Source organism: Apus apus, chromosome 2 (genome assembly GCF_020740795.1).
Source record: "Apus apus isolate bApuApu2 chromosome 2, bApuApu2.pri.cur, whole genome shotgun sequence".
Classification (NCBI taxonomy): domain Eukaryota; kingdom Metazoa; phylum Chordata; class Aves; order Apodiformes; family Apodidae; genus Apus; species Apus apus.
Window position 1 is genome coordinate 44,273,482 of NC_067283.1, and position 18,237 is coordinate 44,291,718.

At 38.8% G+C, this 18,237-nt stretch overlaps 1 protein-coding gene across 9 annotated transcripts in view; it reads left to right on the forward strand.

The window, feature by feature from the left end:
* Window positions 1-18,237, forward strand: part of ATP2C1 (ATPase secretory pathway Ca2+ transporting 1) — a 100,902-nt gene that overhangs the window by 50,723 nt on the left and 31,942 nt on the right. For 5 of the 9 annotated variants that reach the window (XM_051609174.1, XM_051609170.1, XM_051609173.1 and 2 more), the window contains 2 exons: window positions 15,827-15,937; window positions 16,862-16,978. In XM_051609174.1, coding sequence (XP_051465134.1) covers window positions 15,827-15,937; window positions 16,862-16,978 — 228 coding nt within the window. Of the gene's footprint in view, window positions 1-225; window positions 291-830; window positions 1,078-15,826; window positions 15,938-16,861; window positions 16,979-18,237 lie in introns of those variants that run through there. The other 4 variants (XM_051609175.1, XM_051609177.1, XM_051609176.1 and 1 more) reach the window with 4 other exon arrangements.

The window sequence follows — 18,237 nt, forward strand, 5'->3', positions numbered from 1 at the left end:
CGGGCGCGGGGGCGCGGAACCGCGCTGATCCTCATGGCGGGGCCCGCAGCCCCTGCCGCGGGCACGCAGCGCCCGGCCCGCGGGGAGCGGCTCTCCCGTTCCCGCCCCGCCGGGGCTCTGCCCTCCCCGCCGGGGCGCAGGCGCCCGCGGGCGCAGGGAGGCGGCGGGGGCTCCGCCCGCCCTTCCGCCGCCGCGCCCCGCCCCGTCCGCTGCCTCTCCCCGCCGCCCGCGGAAGTGAGGGGAGCGGGGATGCGACCGCGGTGCCGCCGCTGCCGCCCCGGGTCTCGGAGGTGAGCGGCGAGGCGGCCGCGCCGGGCGGGCGCGGGGGAGCGGCGGCTTGCGCGTCCCTCCCGCAGCGCCCTGCCTCCCGGGCGGCCTGCGCCGGGCGGGGCGAGAGGGGCCGCAGGGAGCCGGGGCGGGGGGCGAGCTGCGGGATCCGCCGCGTTCCTTCCCTCCGCCCTCCCTGCTGGCGCTGAGGAGACGGGCAGGGCGGGGTGGGGGGTGTGTGGGTGGGGGGGTGCGACCCGGGGTGAGGGTTTATTTTTAGGTGCGGGGCGTGCGTTCCGCCGGGAGCCCCTCCCCGGGCGGGACGAGGCTGTGCGCGGCGCCGCTGGCCGGGGGGAAGCGCGGCTCGGTGGTGCTGGAGCTGCTGGGCGACTAATCCTAATCCTTGGTGGCCTCTGACAGCTCTGCGGGCTCCCGGTCAGCGTTTGCCTGCTCAGCGCTGGCGTGAGGCGGTGCAGATCTGTAGGGTTCTGCTGGGTCTTTCGTTTTTATATATATTTTTATATATATATATTTTTCTTCTCCCCCCCCCCCCCCCTTTTTAGCGCTGGTTTCTCTTGCAGATGTTGCTGCAGGTGGGGGCAGAGGGAGCGGTGTGATTGCCTGGGATCTTGGGGCATCTCTCTCTTCACCTTTCAGCTCCTGCTCCAGCGCTGCTGTTGCTAAAGACTTTTGTAACTATCGACTCAAGTACAATTTCGATGGAAAATGAAGGTAAAGGTCTCATCAGAGTCACTGGCTTCCTTGGAGCTAAGAGGATTTTTGCATGCAATTTGGTGACAACTCCTACTGGTGCGTGTGTTAACGTTTTACCGTAAAACCAGGGGTTTGCAGGGTTGCTTTCACGTGTTAATCTGGTGGTAGGAATTTTGATCCGTATTCTGTAGTTTAAGAATTGCAGGATCATTGTTTTACTTTATTTGTGCTGCTGCTTGTTGATCTAATCAGATTTTATTCTCTCTCGACAAATAGTCGAAGTACCCATTGAGCCTCCTAGGGCTCTGTGGGTTTGGAACAGACATGTTGTTTCGTTTAGAGTTTCTGAGCTTCGGTTGCTTGGTGGTTTGCTTAGATTATATGTTTTTGTTAAATTTTGTTTTTCAAGGTAAAATCAAGAAGCATTACTTGGATTTTTTGTTTAAATATTTTTGTGCCTTTTGTGCAATTTAAATATTTTTGTGCAAATGGCTTAATACTGCTCTCTTGGACAGTATTTAATTAAAAAGCAGCACTGAAGTTTCAAGTTGTACCACTTGAAAGATCTGCTATAAAGTTGTAAACTCTGTTCACTGCAAGGACATGCTCTATTATGCTTTCTTGTCCTTGTCTGCTTAGAAAATGAGTTAATCCAGAGAGCTATTTCCTTTTTTCTGTGTTGGGTTTCAGTTTATGCTCCAGGAATCGTGAAAGCTCCTCTGCATTGGTGATAGTAACTGGGAGCTTCACCAATTTTTCCTTCTTATTTGGCACTGGGTGCTTAAAATCACTCAAGATGTGTTATTTTTATTCCTATGTATAAGAAAAGAACTGTTGTTTCCTCCTACCCTGTTATGTAATCAGTATTCTTTGAAGATACTAGATGCTTTTTCTTAGGCATCTACTGGACCTCCTTTGCTATAGGTGGTTATATGAGAAAAGGAGTTTCTTCCTGCCCCCTCATTCTAAAAAGAGCTGCTTTTTTAATAGTTTGGCTTGAATGAAGAACTGGATTGACTTTGTGGCATAGACTAAATTATTTTTTACAGTTTGATATTGTTCTGTTTTGATAAACAGTTCTCTTCCATGACTGGGAAGTTGTAGCAACTGTGATGTCCAACCTCTGTAGAAAACTATCTAGGCTTGTATAATCTGGCATTTCAGAAGTCTCTTCTAATTTATTTTAAACTTAGATGCTAGAATCTGCTTAATTCTATTGGTCACGTCTTCCAATATTTGTTACAGAGAGCACAGAACTTTTCAGGTAGAAGGAATTTTGGGCTGTGGGGAAAGGTGTCCAGAAGATTGGTCTTTGTTTTGGGAAGCTAGATAGCTCATAGCAGTAGTGCCAGTGCCTTTGCATTTCAGTCACTGTGTTGCAAACAGATTATTTTTTTTTGAATGGGCAGCACTGAGGGCAGGGGAAGTAAAGCGGATGTAATGCTATTGAACAGAAATGCACTTGAGGGGGGGGAAAGTAGCTGCCTGACATTTGTCTGCCAAAACCAAAATGGCAGGAAGACTTTTAATGCCTTTTAGTTCTATTACCAAATAAATGGCATAGCATAGATGTTGTGTATAATCAAGTTGCATGTGATAGTATGGCCCATTCCAGTCCTGAATGCTAGTAGCACAAAGATAGCATCTCTTAAGTTTCTTATGCAATAAAGAAATTATGTTTTAAAATTTTGTATGATAGAAGTAACTGATGAAAAAAACGGCCCTTTTTCTAGGGAAGGATAGAAGATTGTAAGATCTGTGTTTCAAAGGTGAAAATAAATGTTCTGGTTTGTTAAGGGCTTTCAAAATGGAGTAGCCTTCTGGGAGTAGGAGGAATGCTGAACTTCAGTGTGAATAAAAAAGCTGAGTTGCTTCTCTTAACATTTGAATGACTTCCTGTACCCTCTTTCCACTTCTCCCCATCTCATAATTGAGTCACAGGCACATATATTTACAACTGCCTGCTGTCTATTTGGTGTTGTTGGTATTTCTGAACTCTATCCATTTGAAGTTTTGCGACAGCTGGACACTGGCAGCTTTCATATTGGAACTTTTCAGCACTCTTGAGAGGGCCCTTAATGTATTTTCTCTAGGAGACAGTTGAAGAGTTGTTGTCATCTTGAACAACGAAGATTGCATTTAGAATATCTTTAAACCCTTTTGTTTGTTTGCTTTGAAAGTTTGTGTTTGCTAGTCTCTTTAATTCGGATATTGAGCAAGAAATGCTTTGTATTCAAGATTAGGAAGTGATAAGACAGTTCAGGAAACTGATGTTTTCCTGTGTTAATTCAGTTTTCATAAGCACTATTGTGTGTTTACTCTAACCTCGTTAATGTTTCGTCCCCAGACTTCCCAATTTCTATCTCTTATGTTGGGGATGAGTAACCAGGAAAAATTAATGTCTCATGACAAAGAGCAAGAGAGAATTTCCCATCATTGGAAGACTTCTGCTTAGCTCAATAAAACTGGGACTTAGAGGAATGATGTTTGTATTTAATTTGGAAATTCTGTTTGGAATTTTGTGACTTCTTTCCATAAGCAGAGCTTTTTCTTAAACTGTAGGCAGTCAGGAGAACTTGCATAGAGAAAACATAACTCAGGTTATCTTAAGAGTGCAAGCCAGGGCTGGTAATTTTTGGATCTCCATTGATTCCTTTGAGCTGTTTTAAGTAATTTTCCATAATTGTAATCTGATTGTTTTTTTCTTTTATCACCATCTTTTAGATTGTGACACGTTCTTTGTTCTATTGAAGATTGTTTTGTAGAAGACTCCCTTTTAGTAGAAAAATAAAGAATACAGTTTAGATTCCAGCAATGTTGAGTTTCTCTGCACAGAGGTCAGACTTGGGTTACAAACATAAATTGCTAAATAGGAGTACTTGTTACCAAGGTCTTTGGTAGGATTTGTTTTCAGATCATGAAGTGTCTAACATAAGAGGTCAGAGTAACATTTTCTCATCTGTAAACCAAAAAGACTTTCCCAAAATCATGTAGCAGGTTGGTACAAAAACTGAGACCAGACTTACTGTAAGTAATAAGAACATCATGTGGAGATTGTAAAATACTCCTTAATCTTCATCTTCAAAGATGGCTATCCATTTCAGCCTTTAGTCTGTCAGTAGCAATTTCAGGATAATTTTGATAATTGGATGACTGGTGAGATATAAGTCAATATTTTTTTTCTCTCAAAAAGATGCTTTAGTTCTTCACATAATTCTGAGACAACAGATGAATTGGTTTTGTTTGTCATGTGCTTGAAGCGCAGTTGAATTTCCTAATGAGTTTCATGGGTGTTTTCCTTAAATGGTAAAAATGGGTTTAGTTGCTAAACTGGCAGACTGGGGATCAGTGAATAGATTCTGGGGTCAGTGAGTTAGCACCCTGGACTAGATTATCATGTGTTAGGCAGCTGTTGAACAGGCAGTGCATGCATACATACAGCTGAAAACAGAGAGGGAGGAGATGCCTGAGGCAGCAGTGACTTGAAAACAATTCAGATTGTTCCAGAGTGGTATCATCAGTTGTTTCATGGAGGTAATATCCAACATAATTAGAATTAAATTTGTGATGGAAAATGTTAGAAATTCTGAAATGGACTTGGTGTTATCACAGCAGTTCACCTTTTTGACATGTAGATGGTTTCTTTATAAACTAATATTTGGGTATGGTTTAGGGGAGAACTTTGTAGTGCAGAGCAGGGATGATGGTTAGACTCAGTGATCCCAAGGGTCCTTTCCAACCTGAATAGTTTTGTGATTCTATGCTTCTATAATGGCAAAACAAGAATTCTAATGTTAATTGATTACTGTTTCTTACCATCTGCAGCTTGCAGAAAATTAGAATCCAATACCTTCCACTTACTTTGGCAAAAATTTCGTATCATTTAACTTGGAGGATAAGGTGAGAGAAAAGATTTTTCTTTTTCTTTTTTTTTTTTCTAGAAGTGGAGAGACTTCACTAAAGACCTGTTCTAGTAGATAATATCTTTTAACAGTGCTCTGATGACTTAAAATAACTTCTAAGTAAACATAACACTGGTCTTGCATTAGGGACATAGATTTCCTTTATAATTGAACAGTGCCATCTTTTAATCTGATGTTTGGTTGGTGGAACATTATATAGTGTCCTCTTTTTTTTTTTTCTCCATGCAGATAAATCAGAAATGTTAATCTGTAAGAATCTAGAAGTAGTTTAACATGGAGTCTGCTGACACTCAGACATCACGGAATGTATGTTTTTTATTTTGCTAGCTTTGTAACTCCTTTACCTAGAGAGTCTATGGCATAATCTCTCCTTAAGAAAAACAGTGATATAAGAAAAATGCAGACAACTTTCAGTGTAGCTAATTAACTAAAGAGAAACAAACATTTTTGCTTGCTTTCATTGTGAAGAGTTCAACAAGCGTGTGGTGATATTGGGATGCTTCTCCATAGAACTGAATTAAATGTTCTCATTACTGCTGAAAGAAGATCCTACTCTCAGCGATGTTCCTGCCATATGTGTTGTGTTGGGTGTCCTGGTTATTGAGTTTGTTTGGCTTGGCAGAAACCCAGCCCTTTTTTCTTCTTGCCCTCTGTTGAACAACTTTCTGTTGAATTTAGTAAGTTCAATGGGCTCATGAAGTGTCCAGTTAATGCCAAAACCAGTGAGGGACAAAGCACTTAGACCTCCTCTTTTAGTATAGGCAGATTGGTAGCTTGACTCACCTCTTTATGTAGTCATAAATTCGCTCATAGACCATGGTGGAATTTTGCAAGAGTGCAGTAAGTTAGTAAGTAGATTTTAGTTGAGACCTGCATATGAGTTGATGAAAGAGTTCAGGTGCTACTTAATTGACACTGTGTGATACAGTTGGCATTTGCAGTGTGGTTTGTAGGAGCTTGAATGAATGGTAAAGTTACAATGCAGAGAAGAGAAGGAAAATGAAATAGAATAATCAAGGTATAAATTTGAGACAGGCATTTGTTTCTAGATATTTGTTTTGTAAACGTTCTGCTCCAAACAATTAGAAGGGATTAAATGGATAATGGGTTAGCAGATGCATACTACAGAGTCTTTTACAACAGCTTTTAAAACATTGTTAAGTCATAAATTTTCTGCAGCACTTTTTTCTGCCTATATAATTTACAAAACTACTTCATACTAATAATAAGAAATCTTATTACCGTAAGTAGAGTAATTATGCAGTGAATTATGTTTGCATCTAAATTGGCGCTGACACTAGCTTGGTCCTGAGAACTGTTTTAAACAGTAAGTTCAGGATTTTTTTAATGAGAATTTTATTTTGTCACATTATGAAGTAGCTGCATATCTGTGAAGGATATAATAAACAATTGGGTCTTGAAGCTTCGTTTGTTATTTTAAATAAATACTGAGCAAATACTTCTGTTGGTGTTTCTGCTTAATGCCGTTATATGGCAACTAAAACCTGTTTGTGCCCTGGATACATCAGTAGTATATCCCAGGATGCTAAATTTCTTTATTAGTGTTTACTGTTACAAGTGAAGTGCTGTGCTTCATGTTGAGAACCTCAGCACTTCAAAGTGTTGAGAGACCGAAACAGACTATTGGAGAGGAGCCCTGCGATCTTATTTCTAAGCTTAAATGTTCTCTTCTAGAAAGTTATCAACTCTCCAACAAGATAAATGACTGATACTTAGACCCAAAGTGTGTTGGCCTTCAACTTCTGAACTAACCTAATGCTATTATACATAAACCTTACTTTCATCAAGGTGCTAGCATTGATTTGAGGATATTAGTGTGTGCTTCGGATTCCATATCTTTCTGTTCTTCTGATTAATAAGTAATGACTAATGTATTAAATGTTCAAGTAGAGTTTTTCAGGGTTCAAGGAGTCTTTTTGAACAGGAAGTATAGCAACTGAATATTTTGACCAATCAAATACAAATTGGTCTGATGTGTCGACGCATTCTTGATACCTTTGATGCCACCTCAAGGCTTTCACCAACTAGGCTTTAAATTCATCATACTACATCCTCCAGAGTATACAGAAAGCCTCTAAATGGTACATCCTTTGTAGTGTTTGAGTACAAAGTTTGAATGTTAAACTTTCTTAAGTTTCAACTGTAAACTACATGAATGGGCTAAAGGAAGATAAGGTGATATGAGCAGATGTGGTGTTGAGGGTTTAGTTTGAATTTTGTTACCATTACTCCTACAATACACAGCAATGCAGTCAGGTTAAGGTATTATTTTTTGTGAAATATTTTCTCTAGCTAGAGAGTGGGCAGTTGTCATTCACAAGGCTTGCGAGATAACCACGTGGAATATACTACAATTACAGAAAATGACTCAGCATTACTGTTGTGCTGGTTGTAACCTCAGTTGAACTAGATGTCCTGCTTTTCTTCCTTTTTTTTTTTTTTTTTTTAACTTAAGAAGTCATGGTGAAACATCCTGAAAGGGTAAAATTTATTTCAGGTTGTGAAGGTTCCAGGTTTCTCAAATAAGTGTGTTTTTTTTTTTTTTTTTAAATACTTTTAGTACTTGAAGATAGTTCTTGAGATTTATAGACTACTGTAGAGTTAGTAAGTTGGGTGTTAAATGGAGCATCATAGTCTTTATTGCATTGCCTGAAGTAGATGGGGTTGGGGATAGGTCTCTCAAATATTTTATGGCTTTTAGGATTGGGCAGACCTTGAGATTTAAGACTATCAGTGCCAGTATTCAGTCTTCTGTTTCTTAGAAGTTCCGTGTGCCAGGGAGTACAGTTCTGCACTGTGGCTGGTTGTTGGCCATAACGAAGGTCCTAAGCACTGCCGAAAAAATATTCCAAATACAAGGCAGGTTTTTTCAGGCTAATGTGGCAGCTTAGCAGGTTGTTTTCAGAATTTGAGTATTTTTATTTCTTTGCTTAATGGGAGGTGTCTGTGTAAGGTCAAATATTACTTTTTTTTGGTAAAGTCCTGCAAAATAACAAACCGTAGCAACAGCCTGAAACTGTGTGACCTCCCAGGATAGAAATTACTCTGCAAGGAGAAGTCATTAATGCAAATTAGCGTCTCTGTTTCCTTCTGGCTTTTTGAAAGGCAGGACTTTTCTTGCACTTTCTTTGATGTGAGGACTCCTCGTAAAATGTTTAAGCTAAAATGCTGTTGAATAGGAACAAATTTCTTTGAATATTAGAATACAAGGCTGCTGCAGCTCTTTCCCCAGAAGTGAAAAATCATCACACTTTTCCAAAGGAGTCAATTCAAATGAAGACATTAGAGAGTAACTTCAAAGCTTTCAAAAAAGTATTTCTTATTCTGAGCAAACAGTGCCTGGCAGAAAAGAAGTGGCTCATTAGTCTGCAGACTTCAACCTTTTGGGGGTGGAAAGGGACAGGTCTTTGCAGTGACAAGTAAAATGCTTTTTTTTTTTTGCAATTAGGTCATGGATGATTGTATTGAATAAGTGTTGGCACTTTACTTGTTGCTCTAAGAAAGTAGCATTATTTCCCATAAAAGTATTTGTCAGAGTATAATGCTCTCTGACCAAGTTCTTTTAGATAATCCGTGTATGGAGGGTGTAGTGTTTAATATAAAATGTGTAATTTGTAGATACGTATTGTTATGTGGGATTTCTGATATAATAGAATAATACATTTTGTGCTATGTTTTCAGTATATTTTGTAAGTTATACTTAGCAGAATTGCAATACACAATTGAATACCAATGTGATTCCCATTACCAGTCTCTATAATAATGCTCACTGTCATGACACTTGGCATCCTCAGCTGCCTGGGAAGAATTAGTGGGTTGAAACCAGATCAAGCCTGTTGCTCACTCTGAAATATTGTTGCTTGTTCAGTGCATACGCAGGGCTGAGCTGCATATACATCTCCCCATGCTGGTTTGGCTAACGCAGGCATTCACATTCTTTTGATTAAATCAGGGAGGAACATTTACACCAACAGGTGATCCATTCAACTGACATAATAGTTTATCCAAAGCAAAGGCCACCTTCCAGTGCCTGTGTGTTGAGGTAAAGGTAGCTTCTTCGCAACAGCTGTGGTTAGTCACGAGCTACATTATTTCCTGAGCTTCATGGAGGCGTTGCCCTTGCCCATCTCCTCTGAGCCTTTGGTGATAGGGGTTTATTGGTCAGTCACAGTATTTGAGTATTTTTCAGATCTGAATTTGCAGGGTTTTGAAACTGATTAGAGAAGCTGCTAGTGAGAAATACAGTAAATAATCTGTATTTGTGATTTAATCACATATGAGGTACAAACAGCTTTCAGTACAGTCTGTGTAGATTAAGTCTTCCTGAGTATAACTTCCAATTTTCTGCACACCTGTGAAAAAATAGTTCAAAAGCCAAGAGTAGGACATTAAATAATGGAATTTACTTAATCAAGGTTAGTAGCATGTCTGCATTTATAGTGGAATCACAGCCATGATGCCGAGCCATGACCTATTTAAATGGAGAGTTTGAAGATAGTAGGGTGGTTAAAGATCTGGAGCTCTAAAATGTCTAGCCACCATGTCCAAATGAATAGGAAAATACTTTGCATTGATGCTTCATATCTGAGGGAACTGACAGAAAAGAGAGTTATTTCCATTCTGGGTAGAGTCTGTTCCTTAAAAGATACCTTTCACAGGCAGGAGTCTTTGCCTAGCAAGAACTGTTTCCAAAGTCCATGTGCACAGACACACAGACTCAGTCCTTTATGCCCGTCGCCATCTGGTTGATCTCTAGTACTGTGTATTTTCAGGATGCCAGACAGCACAGAAGAGATAAGTAATTGGTATTTTATTATGTTACTGTGCACTGATGTCTGCAGTAGTTGATCTATCCCTTCATTACCCCTCTGCATCTGCCATCCTGGCTCTGAATTGTACAGAGCTGGAGAACATTATGCTTAGTAGGATCTGAGCTTTTAAAACCTTTTACCATACATCACATGGAGTTTGATGATAACAGAAAGTTCTGGAAATGAGAAACTTGTAAGCTTCAACCTGTTTAGTATTCAGTGGAGCACCTTTTTATTATGTTGTTGAACACTATCATTTTTTTCAGTGCAGGGAAGGTAGAAGAAATATGGAGCATAATTCTTACAGTGGGTGAGGAAGTGCTGATTCTTTCGGGATCCCACTAAGAAAGGCACAAACACTTGCAAGGCAGTCACTATTAATAACTCAGAAAAGGTGACAGCGAGGTATAAAATTGTATGTCTTTCTGGTGCTCTGAACCCTGAGATGAGAGGGCTTTGGATGGATCTCTGGTTCAGGGCATGGCGCACTGTAGATATCATCTGCGCCGAGTTCCCTGCTACTCTTACAGGATTTTGTTCATGGAACAGGTTCATCAATCAGTCAGGTCTGGAATGTGGGCTTTGCAGTGTCCCTTGCACAACATGCTTTAATATCCTTATCTCATTAATAAAGCTGCAGTTCCTGAGCAGGTGCATGTAATGTTTCAAGTGGGAAAGACAATGTCCTTAAGATTAAATGCATGAGGATTAATTAGACATTGATTATGTGTGCATTCATTAATTTTGCTATTGATTAGACACAGCATGATTCAGTAGCAGTTGCACATTATCTGCGATGCAGAGGCGTATACCTGGAGGTGGGGTCACTGACTGCTCGACCAATACAGCTTTATCATTACAAACAAATCAAAAGTTCTTTGTAGTCCTTGAGTTGGCTTTTAAAGGGGTTTGTTTTTGCAGGGACTGATGGGTTAGATTAAAACTGACTGATACATTGTTCAGATGGATGGGTTGAACATCTTTGTTTGTTTCCAGTTGTGCCCTAGTGTTTCCCAAGAAGTGGCTCTAGTAACCTGCAGTTTGCCAGTGAGACTTCTTGTGTGGTAAGGTAAACAGTACTTTCCGTGAGTGTCCAAACCCAGATGCATTCCTGTCTCTCAGGTTTCTGAAGGCACTTCTCAGAGAAGGAATCAGCATTTCTCTTTAATGGCCTAAACTTAAATGTAATTGTTTTTTAAACCTTTCCACCCCCCACCCCATCACTTTTACTGTTCTCTATATGGTAGTTTTTGTTTTTACACCACCTTTGTGCTTGTAGGTCGGTTGAGTAACTGTATGTAACATTTACAGGACTTTGGCTAATTAGCCAAAATGTTTTGGTCACGTTTGTTTAAAAATAGATTTTGCTATGAACATGTTCTAAATTTTTAGCTTGCTCTCTGTGAATGTAGGTCCTTCCATTTGCATTCTCTAAGGAAGTAGAGCTAAAATTTACCCTTAAAAAGATAATTGTAAAAGCATCTCAATGTCAGTGAGCTCTGCTGATTGATAGTAGACTGCTCCTGCCAAGCTGAGACACGGAGTGGTAGAGGTAAGTTGTTGATACTTGCTATTGGTAATGGGAGAAGGAGGATAGGCAGAATATTGTATAAGGAGTTGTGTATAAGGAAGAAGAAACAGTAGCACATTACTTTTAATTGGATAACTAGGTTTTTCTTCAGAGAAGACAGGAGGGAACTCTGAATTTCTGATAGTATAAGCCCTTTAGATGAATTTGTATTAATTTTGATAAACATACTTTGGTCACAGTTGAATGGTGATATGATTGATGTTCGTACTGTGTACTTTGGAAGTGGTCCAAGAAAAGTCCTTCCTGATGGGAAGACATCTTACTGTATGTGGGTTGACTGTTAAGTACACCCCTCTGGTTTTGGATATAGCTTCTGTTGGATACACTAAAAAGTATTGCAGAAGCCCACATCTCCAGTGCATAGACCTCGGCCTCAGTACAAAGGACTGTAGAGCACTTGCTGGCAATACTTGCTTTGCGGAACTAATTAATAGTAAAGGCAACATTATTTGCTTGGTTATAGTTCCTGTGTTCCAGCAGATAGCAAGCATTTTTTTCAACTATTTTTTTGGACTTAAATTCATTAGTGTAACCCACCCTGCATCTTGGTAGGTAGTGAAGAAGGGAGCGGTGATCAGTTTCGCGTTGGCTAAGCAATTTAATTTAATTGGTGGCAAAGTGTTAGATATTTGAAACTGTTCTTTTCTGATCTACAAGTGTAGTTCAGATTGGAGAGATTTTGAGAAATCAGATGCAGATTTGTCCAGAATTGTCTTGTGATATGTAATTTTGCTGTAGAGAAAGGAGCTGACTATAATAAGACTTGAGCCTTTATTTTTCTAATTACATACCAGATATTCTCTCTGTTTTTTTCACTGCATTCAGCACAGTATTCTTTGTAAAAGTGGGAGATAATATGATTGAAACACATTAAAAATCAAAGCCTTTTTGAGTCTTTTACAAAAAGGTTGTCAAAATATGCTTTGTTGTAGCAAAATTTTTCTGTACTGATGAAGACTTATATGAAAGAGCCTGATCTCTGAGAGTACTTTAATGTTTCTGTTTAAGGATATTGAGCTTCTTAAAGTATCCTTAAAAAGCTTGTTACTAGACTTTCTGAAGTCCTAATTGATAATATTAGGGAAATGATCAGCTATGTATAATTTTTTGGAATTATTTTTGTTTATCAGCCATGTCATTTGGTAAAGGGAAAAAGATTTTTCTCTGCACTAGCATTTCTAATGGCTGTCAGTTCATTTCTGCCTACTCTTACTGGGAAAGCTTGGTTGTTCAGCATTTTTGTTGAGGATGCAGAGTCATCTTGGTCAAAATCATACGTTTGTGGGTTTGTTTTGAAACAGCACTTAGGCTTAATAGTTTTCAGCCCTAAACTGGTGTTTGGTAGCAAATACCGTGAATGTAGTAATGATTTTCAATTAAAAATCAAAAGCTAGTACTTAGAATGGGAAACCTTAAAGAAAAGAACATGAGTTAGTAAGTTAGTAGATTTTTTTTTTATCAAGAAGGGGAGATTGTGGCAAAATTCTGGGTGAATGTTTAGTTTAGAAAAGTACGTAGTCCAAGAAAATTGAAACAGAAGTGAGGTTAAAATCCAAAGAAAATAAAGTGTAAACATTTGAAGCATGAAGAGTCATCATCTCCAATGGCAGTTTCCTGAGAATTGATGTAACTTAATATTGCTTTGTAGGTGTGGGCTTAACAGCAGCTGTAACTGGCTGTGTTCTTAATTGCAGAACAGGTGAATTTAAATGAAGCTGTTGTGCTGTGGTGGTACATTTAATCAAAGGTTGGCTGGCTGCATGTAAGACTGGGTGGTCATGATGATGCATCACTTCCATGATGAAGTTTTAGGGAAGTAAACTTGTATATATCAAAGAGTATTTTTGTAAGGCTTCTGGTCACAATGTCTATATTCTTCCTAACAAATACCTGCCATTCTGCTGCTATTGTGATCAGCTTCAATTGTTTTAATAATAGCTCTGTTTTGTAGAGGGTGTTTTAAAATTCTGTGTTCTGCAAGAAGGCTTGAGTGGAGCAAATGTTTGTCCCTCTCTTCCAGAATAGCGTAACGTTATTCTTTTAAGGGCTTGTTAGCATTGAGTTTTGTAAAAAGATCCCTTGTGAGGAACAGAACTGTACTCATGATTCTGTTTATCTTCTGATGTTGAAAGTAATAGTTCTTTTAAAATACTTCAAATACACATAAATTGAGAGAGAAAAATCTATCATTTTGTTGAACTGTGGCTGAAATATTTTTGCCTCAATTTCTTGTCTAATTTGAAACATGTAAAGGTGTTTGGAAATGATAACTTGCTAGATAATTCTTGTAAACATATATATTTATAATATACAACAATTTATATTCACCATAATTTTTAAAGACTTTACATCACTGTATATACTTAAGGTTTAGATAAGTACCTAACCAGTGCTAAAGAGTATTTAAGGCATGTATTTTGTAATACTCTAAAAATTTTTGACACAAGATTTTGCAATTCTGGTCTTTGCATAAATGCATCATTAAAAGGACAAAACAAAGCTCTTTCAGTGGAATGATGTATGGGAACTGGAGTGGAGGTGTGGCAGCGTACGGCTGAGCTTCCAGTCTTAGCACTGCTGAGCTCTACTCAAGCAGCCCAGGTGCACACTCCTGCTGGATTCAGGCTAGCTGAATGGAGTCCAAGGAGCTCCCCCTCCTTGGAGGCCAGTGAACACATTGTTATGGTGCAGTTCTTTTGGCTGTCACTCTCCTTGTCTCAAAACTGGGTCTGTTTACCCAGTGTACAATAATCCAGTCCACAGAGAGAGTAGAGGTGTTTCTTTGTTCCAGTTCTGTGCAGGTGCTAGGTGGTAAATCCACAAAGCTAGCAAACCTTCCCTTAACAAAGGGTTTATTTTATTCATCAAAAAATGCAAAATTACCTTTTCTCTAAGTATACTGATACCATTTGTCTATACGATTGGTTAACTAATTCTTTGCTGCTGCTTAAACTGGTAGCACTTATGTGCATGCTCAGAGGGTAGGGGGCTTTTGTGAGCAGGGGGGTCCTTTCAGCCTAAGGGAGGGTATTTTAGTGTGTTAGTGAGGTAGGTTCACAGTAAGTTTAATTTGTCATTGTTTTCTATTACTTGTTTTTCTTGGTGCTTAAGACTAAAGACATTATTCGTTAGCATCTTCCATTCAACTCTTCTTCACACCAAAATATGTTGAGTAAACACCTCCTTCCATCTGTCATTCTGACCTGTCTTTTTTGACATCACCTTGCCCAAGATCTCAGACCCACACCCCATACTACCCTGTTTCTCATCTTAGTCTCTAGACCTGCTTTCTTATAATTATAGTGAAGGAGTGAGTCTTGTTGGATTACTGTTTCGCTAGGAACTACATGGCAATTGTCAAGAGTTCCCAAGGGTTTATCTTGAAAGCAAAAGCATGTTCCAGCTGTAGTACTTTCACCTTTTTCCTTGTTCCATTGGGCCCCTGGGATGAAGTCTGTGTGGAATCTAGGTAAGCAGCTAGAAGAACAAATATTGAGATCAATTTATCTCAGCTATCATATTTTGAGTATGTGGCAAACCATGCAGTATAGAAAATTATGGTTCTCATACCTTTTTTAGGGCATAAAAACCTGGAATTCTTTAATGTGTTGTCATCTTGAAGTACTTTATCTTTTAATTTAAGTCACAGCATCCAGAGGCAATTAAAAACACTTTTTATCTTGTATAAAATCAGGAAACTGCCCACTCAAGTGCAAGTACAATGGAAAAACCATTTCTGTGGTGTGCATGTTTGCATGTGAGGTGTCTTCCAGTTAATGGAGGGGGGGATGTATGTGTGGCAAGATGGAAAAGAGATTAATTGTGAGTGCAGGGAGGGAGGAGTATCAACTCCAGCTTCTCATTTGATAAGCAAAAATGTGGAAACTAAAGCTTGATTAAATATTGAAGCAGTGCTGAGCTGTGCAGTTAACGTTGCTATCATACTGTTCTGCTGATGAAAATTTTAGCTTCCTAAAATTTACAGGAAAACATTGCTTTTTATAACATTGACTTGAAACTTTATACTTTAGTCAGGTTTTAAGACGTCACTTGCATCTGTGCACTTGTTTGAGACTTTCTTAATGTTGTTTCTCTTCCTTTGTGTGCAGTAAAATGTAAACAGGCCTACCCAGACCACTTTCATTAGTGAGTAGAATGTAGGGGCAGGGAGTGAAACTTTATCTAGAATGATTACTTTCTGATCAGGTATTGTTGATAGTGAACTATGGGATTATCAGTATATTTAACTGTTAGGATCTATGTTGTCACTTAACACATTGCTACAGTAATTAGTCTTAGTTGCATGTGCAGTGTTTTCTTTTATTATTGCAGATGATACTGCATGAAATCAAGCTGAAGTGTAATTTTTTTTTCTTTTTAAAGTTCAAATTGTTATAAAGCCCTACCTTTTAATGGTGTTAATACTGCATTGCTGGTCTGTGTTGTCTGAAATGAAGTTAGTGCTCCCCTTCCCTTCAGACTTTGATTTTCTTTCTTAGGTTGCACGTCTTCAAAAAATCCCTGATGGTGACAATGAGACAATGATTCCTGTACTGTCTTCTAAAAAAGCAAGTGAATTGCCATTTGATGAAGTTGCAAGCATTCTGCAAGTAAGTGATTTTAAATCTCTTGGGAATTCAGTGATGTTACTAAACAATGTTTGATATTTCTTAAGGACAGATCTTGTCATTGAAAGTCAATGCATTAGCAGGCAGCTTGATTTTAACTGTTGTCTACTTCTAAAAGCTTGTTATTTTTAAATAGTTACTTGAAATACTCTAATCTCTAACGTTTTTCTCTAATGTTTTCAAAAAGGTCAGGTTTTTGGATTGGGGATGAGAATCAACTTGAAAGTAGTCAGATTTCTGTATGCTTTGAAGATTGCTTTTTGTTAATAAAACAACAATCTCCTTATGAAACTCTGTTCTGTTTTTCATAGCTTTGCTTCCATTTCTCTAAGGAATCCTTCATGTCCGTAATTCATTTCAGTGGCCTTGGTTTCCAGTGGAGGATCAGGATTGAGAAAGCTACCCAAAGACAGATTTATGAACAATTGAATCTACGCTGATGTTGTGATAAATGTTTGGTTTTTTTCATTTTCAGTAGGCTTGACTGCCTGAGCAGTACACCATGATAAATGTTGGTCATTGGCAACTCAAAACTTTGAAACTATTGCTGTGTCATTTGGCTAAGTAGCAGAACTCCTGACGTAATCCTCAGGAGTCTGAACTATCCTCACAGTTTGGCTTGCTTAAGAGTTTTCTGCAGGGAAGATCAACAATCATTTAGAGATGTGAAACACCATCTGACTCTGTAGTTCTTCTGTGATTTTTTTTCTTGAAGTGCCCTGCCAAAGTGAGTTTTTAAATAGTGATTAGTTAGCTTTTATTATTATACAAGGATTAGTACCATGTTAGTCTTTGTAACATTGGCCCAGTTTTTATAATCTAAGGCTATCTATGTTGGTGTTTTATTTTTAAGTCTAGATTATGAATGTAATTGCTGATTGTATTACTCTTTGCATATTTTAATAGGCTAATCTTCAGAATGGCTTAAAAAACTGTGAAGTTTGTCATAGACGGGCCTTCCATGGATGGAATGAATTTGATATTAGTGAAGATGAACCACTGTGGAAAAAATATATTTCCCAGGTTAAGATTTTTGTCTTCTTTTTGGTTTTAATGCTTGACAGTACTTTTGCTCTTTATTACTTAGCTTTCATTTGCATGTGACATAGGAAATTGCAATGAATTTGTACCAAATTTACCTATAGAAAAAGCTTTTATTTAGATGCATTCCAGTGTTTTGATTACATTACTTTTGATTGTATGTTTTTAACTAGCCAAAGGGTATCATTCATAACTAGCCTGAGGGCTGGAAAAGCAGAATGAAGTTCCCTATAGACAAAGACTTGAGCATGATTAGCACTAAGGTCAGATGCAAATGTGTATGAGTGGTAAACGTTTACATGGAACATGAAGTAGGAATAACTTGTCAGATAAAGGAAATTTTAAAAAGCAAAACCACTGCCTTTGAAGGGAGGCTGAGGGTGGGGCTAGTCTTGAGTCTGGTGTTCAGCAGAACTGGCAGAAGTCAAATATGATTTTTTTTTTTCCCTATCAGTGTAATTTATTATATATGTGTATACACGAGCCGTGCAGCTTCTCAAAATGCTGTGAAAGTGTCACTGTTTCCTCCTGCGCTTCTCTGCTACCTGGCTGCACAGGTTATTTACAGCAACTTTTTGTGCAGAAGATTTTTCTGATGAATTTGTTGACATTAAACCTTTTGGTCGATATTTCCTGTACCTGTCTGAGCAGCAGTGCTGTTAAGTTCTGGAGTAAACCCTGAAGTAATAGAGGGTTAATGTTAGAGAAACTGGTTTACTTGGGAGTGACTAAAAAGATACTCAGCACTCTGCTGCTGATAGTGGTGGTATCATCCCATACTGCAGTCCTCTGGCACTAGTGCTTTATTGTCACCTGTGCAGTGCTAAATTAGTCAGATGGATCAGAAAGCTTCTAAAGCATGTTAACCAAGTCTATTTCAGGTAGAATTTATTAAGATACGTAATTGCCTTGAATGTGCTTAGTCTATGCTTTTAGAATGTTCTTCACTTGAATTTTAGGAATGTTCTTTTTTGGAACATTTCTCAAAAAAATTGCCATTTTAGCAGGCAGCTGATGTGTAGAAGCATGATCCTGTATTATTTTAGCCTTAGAAATCTGAAGAAGGCATGTGATCTAAGAGGAAAACTTGCATCTTGTAAAACAAGAAATGATTAATTGAAATCAGGAAGTATATTGCAGCCTTGATTGTGATCAGTTGCTGAGAACAGGATCAGACTGTTACCTCAAAAACATTCTGAATATATTTCAAGCTCCTTTTTTTGTGTTTAAACAAATACAGG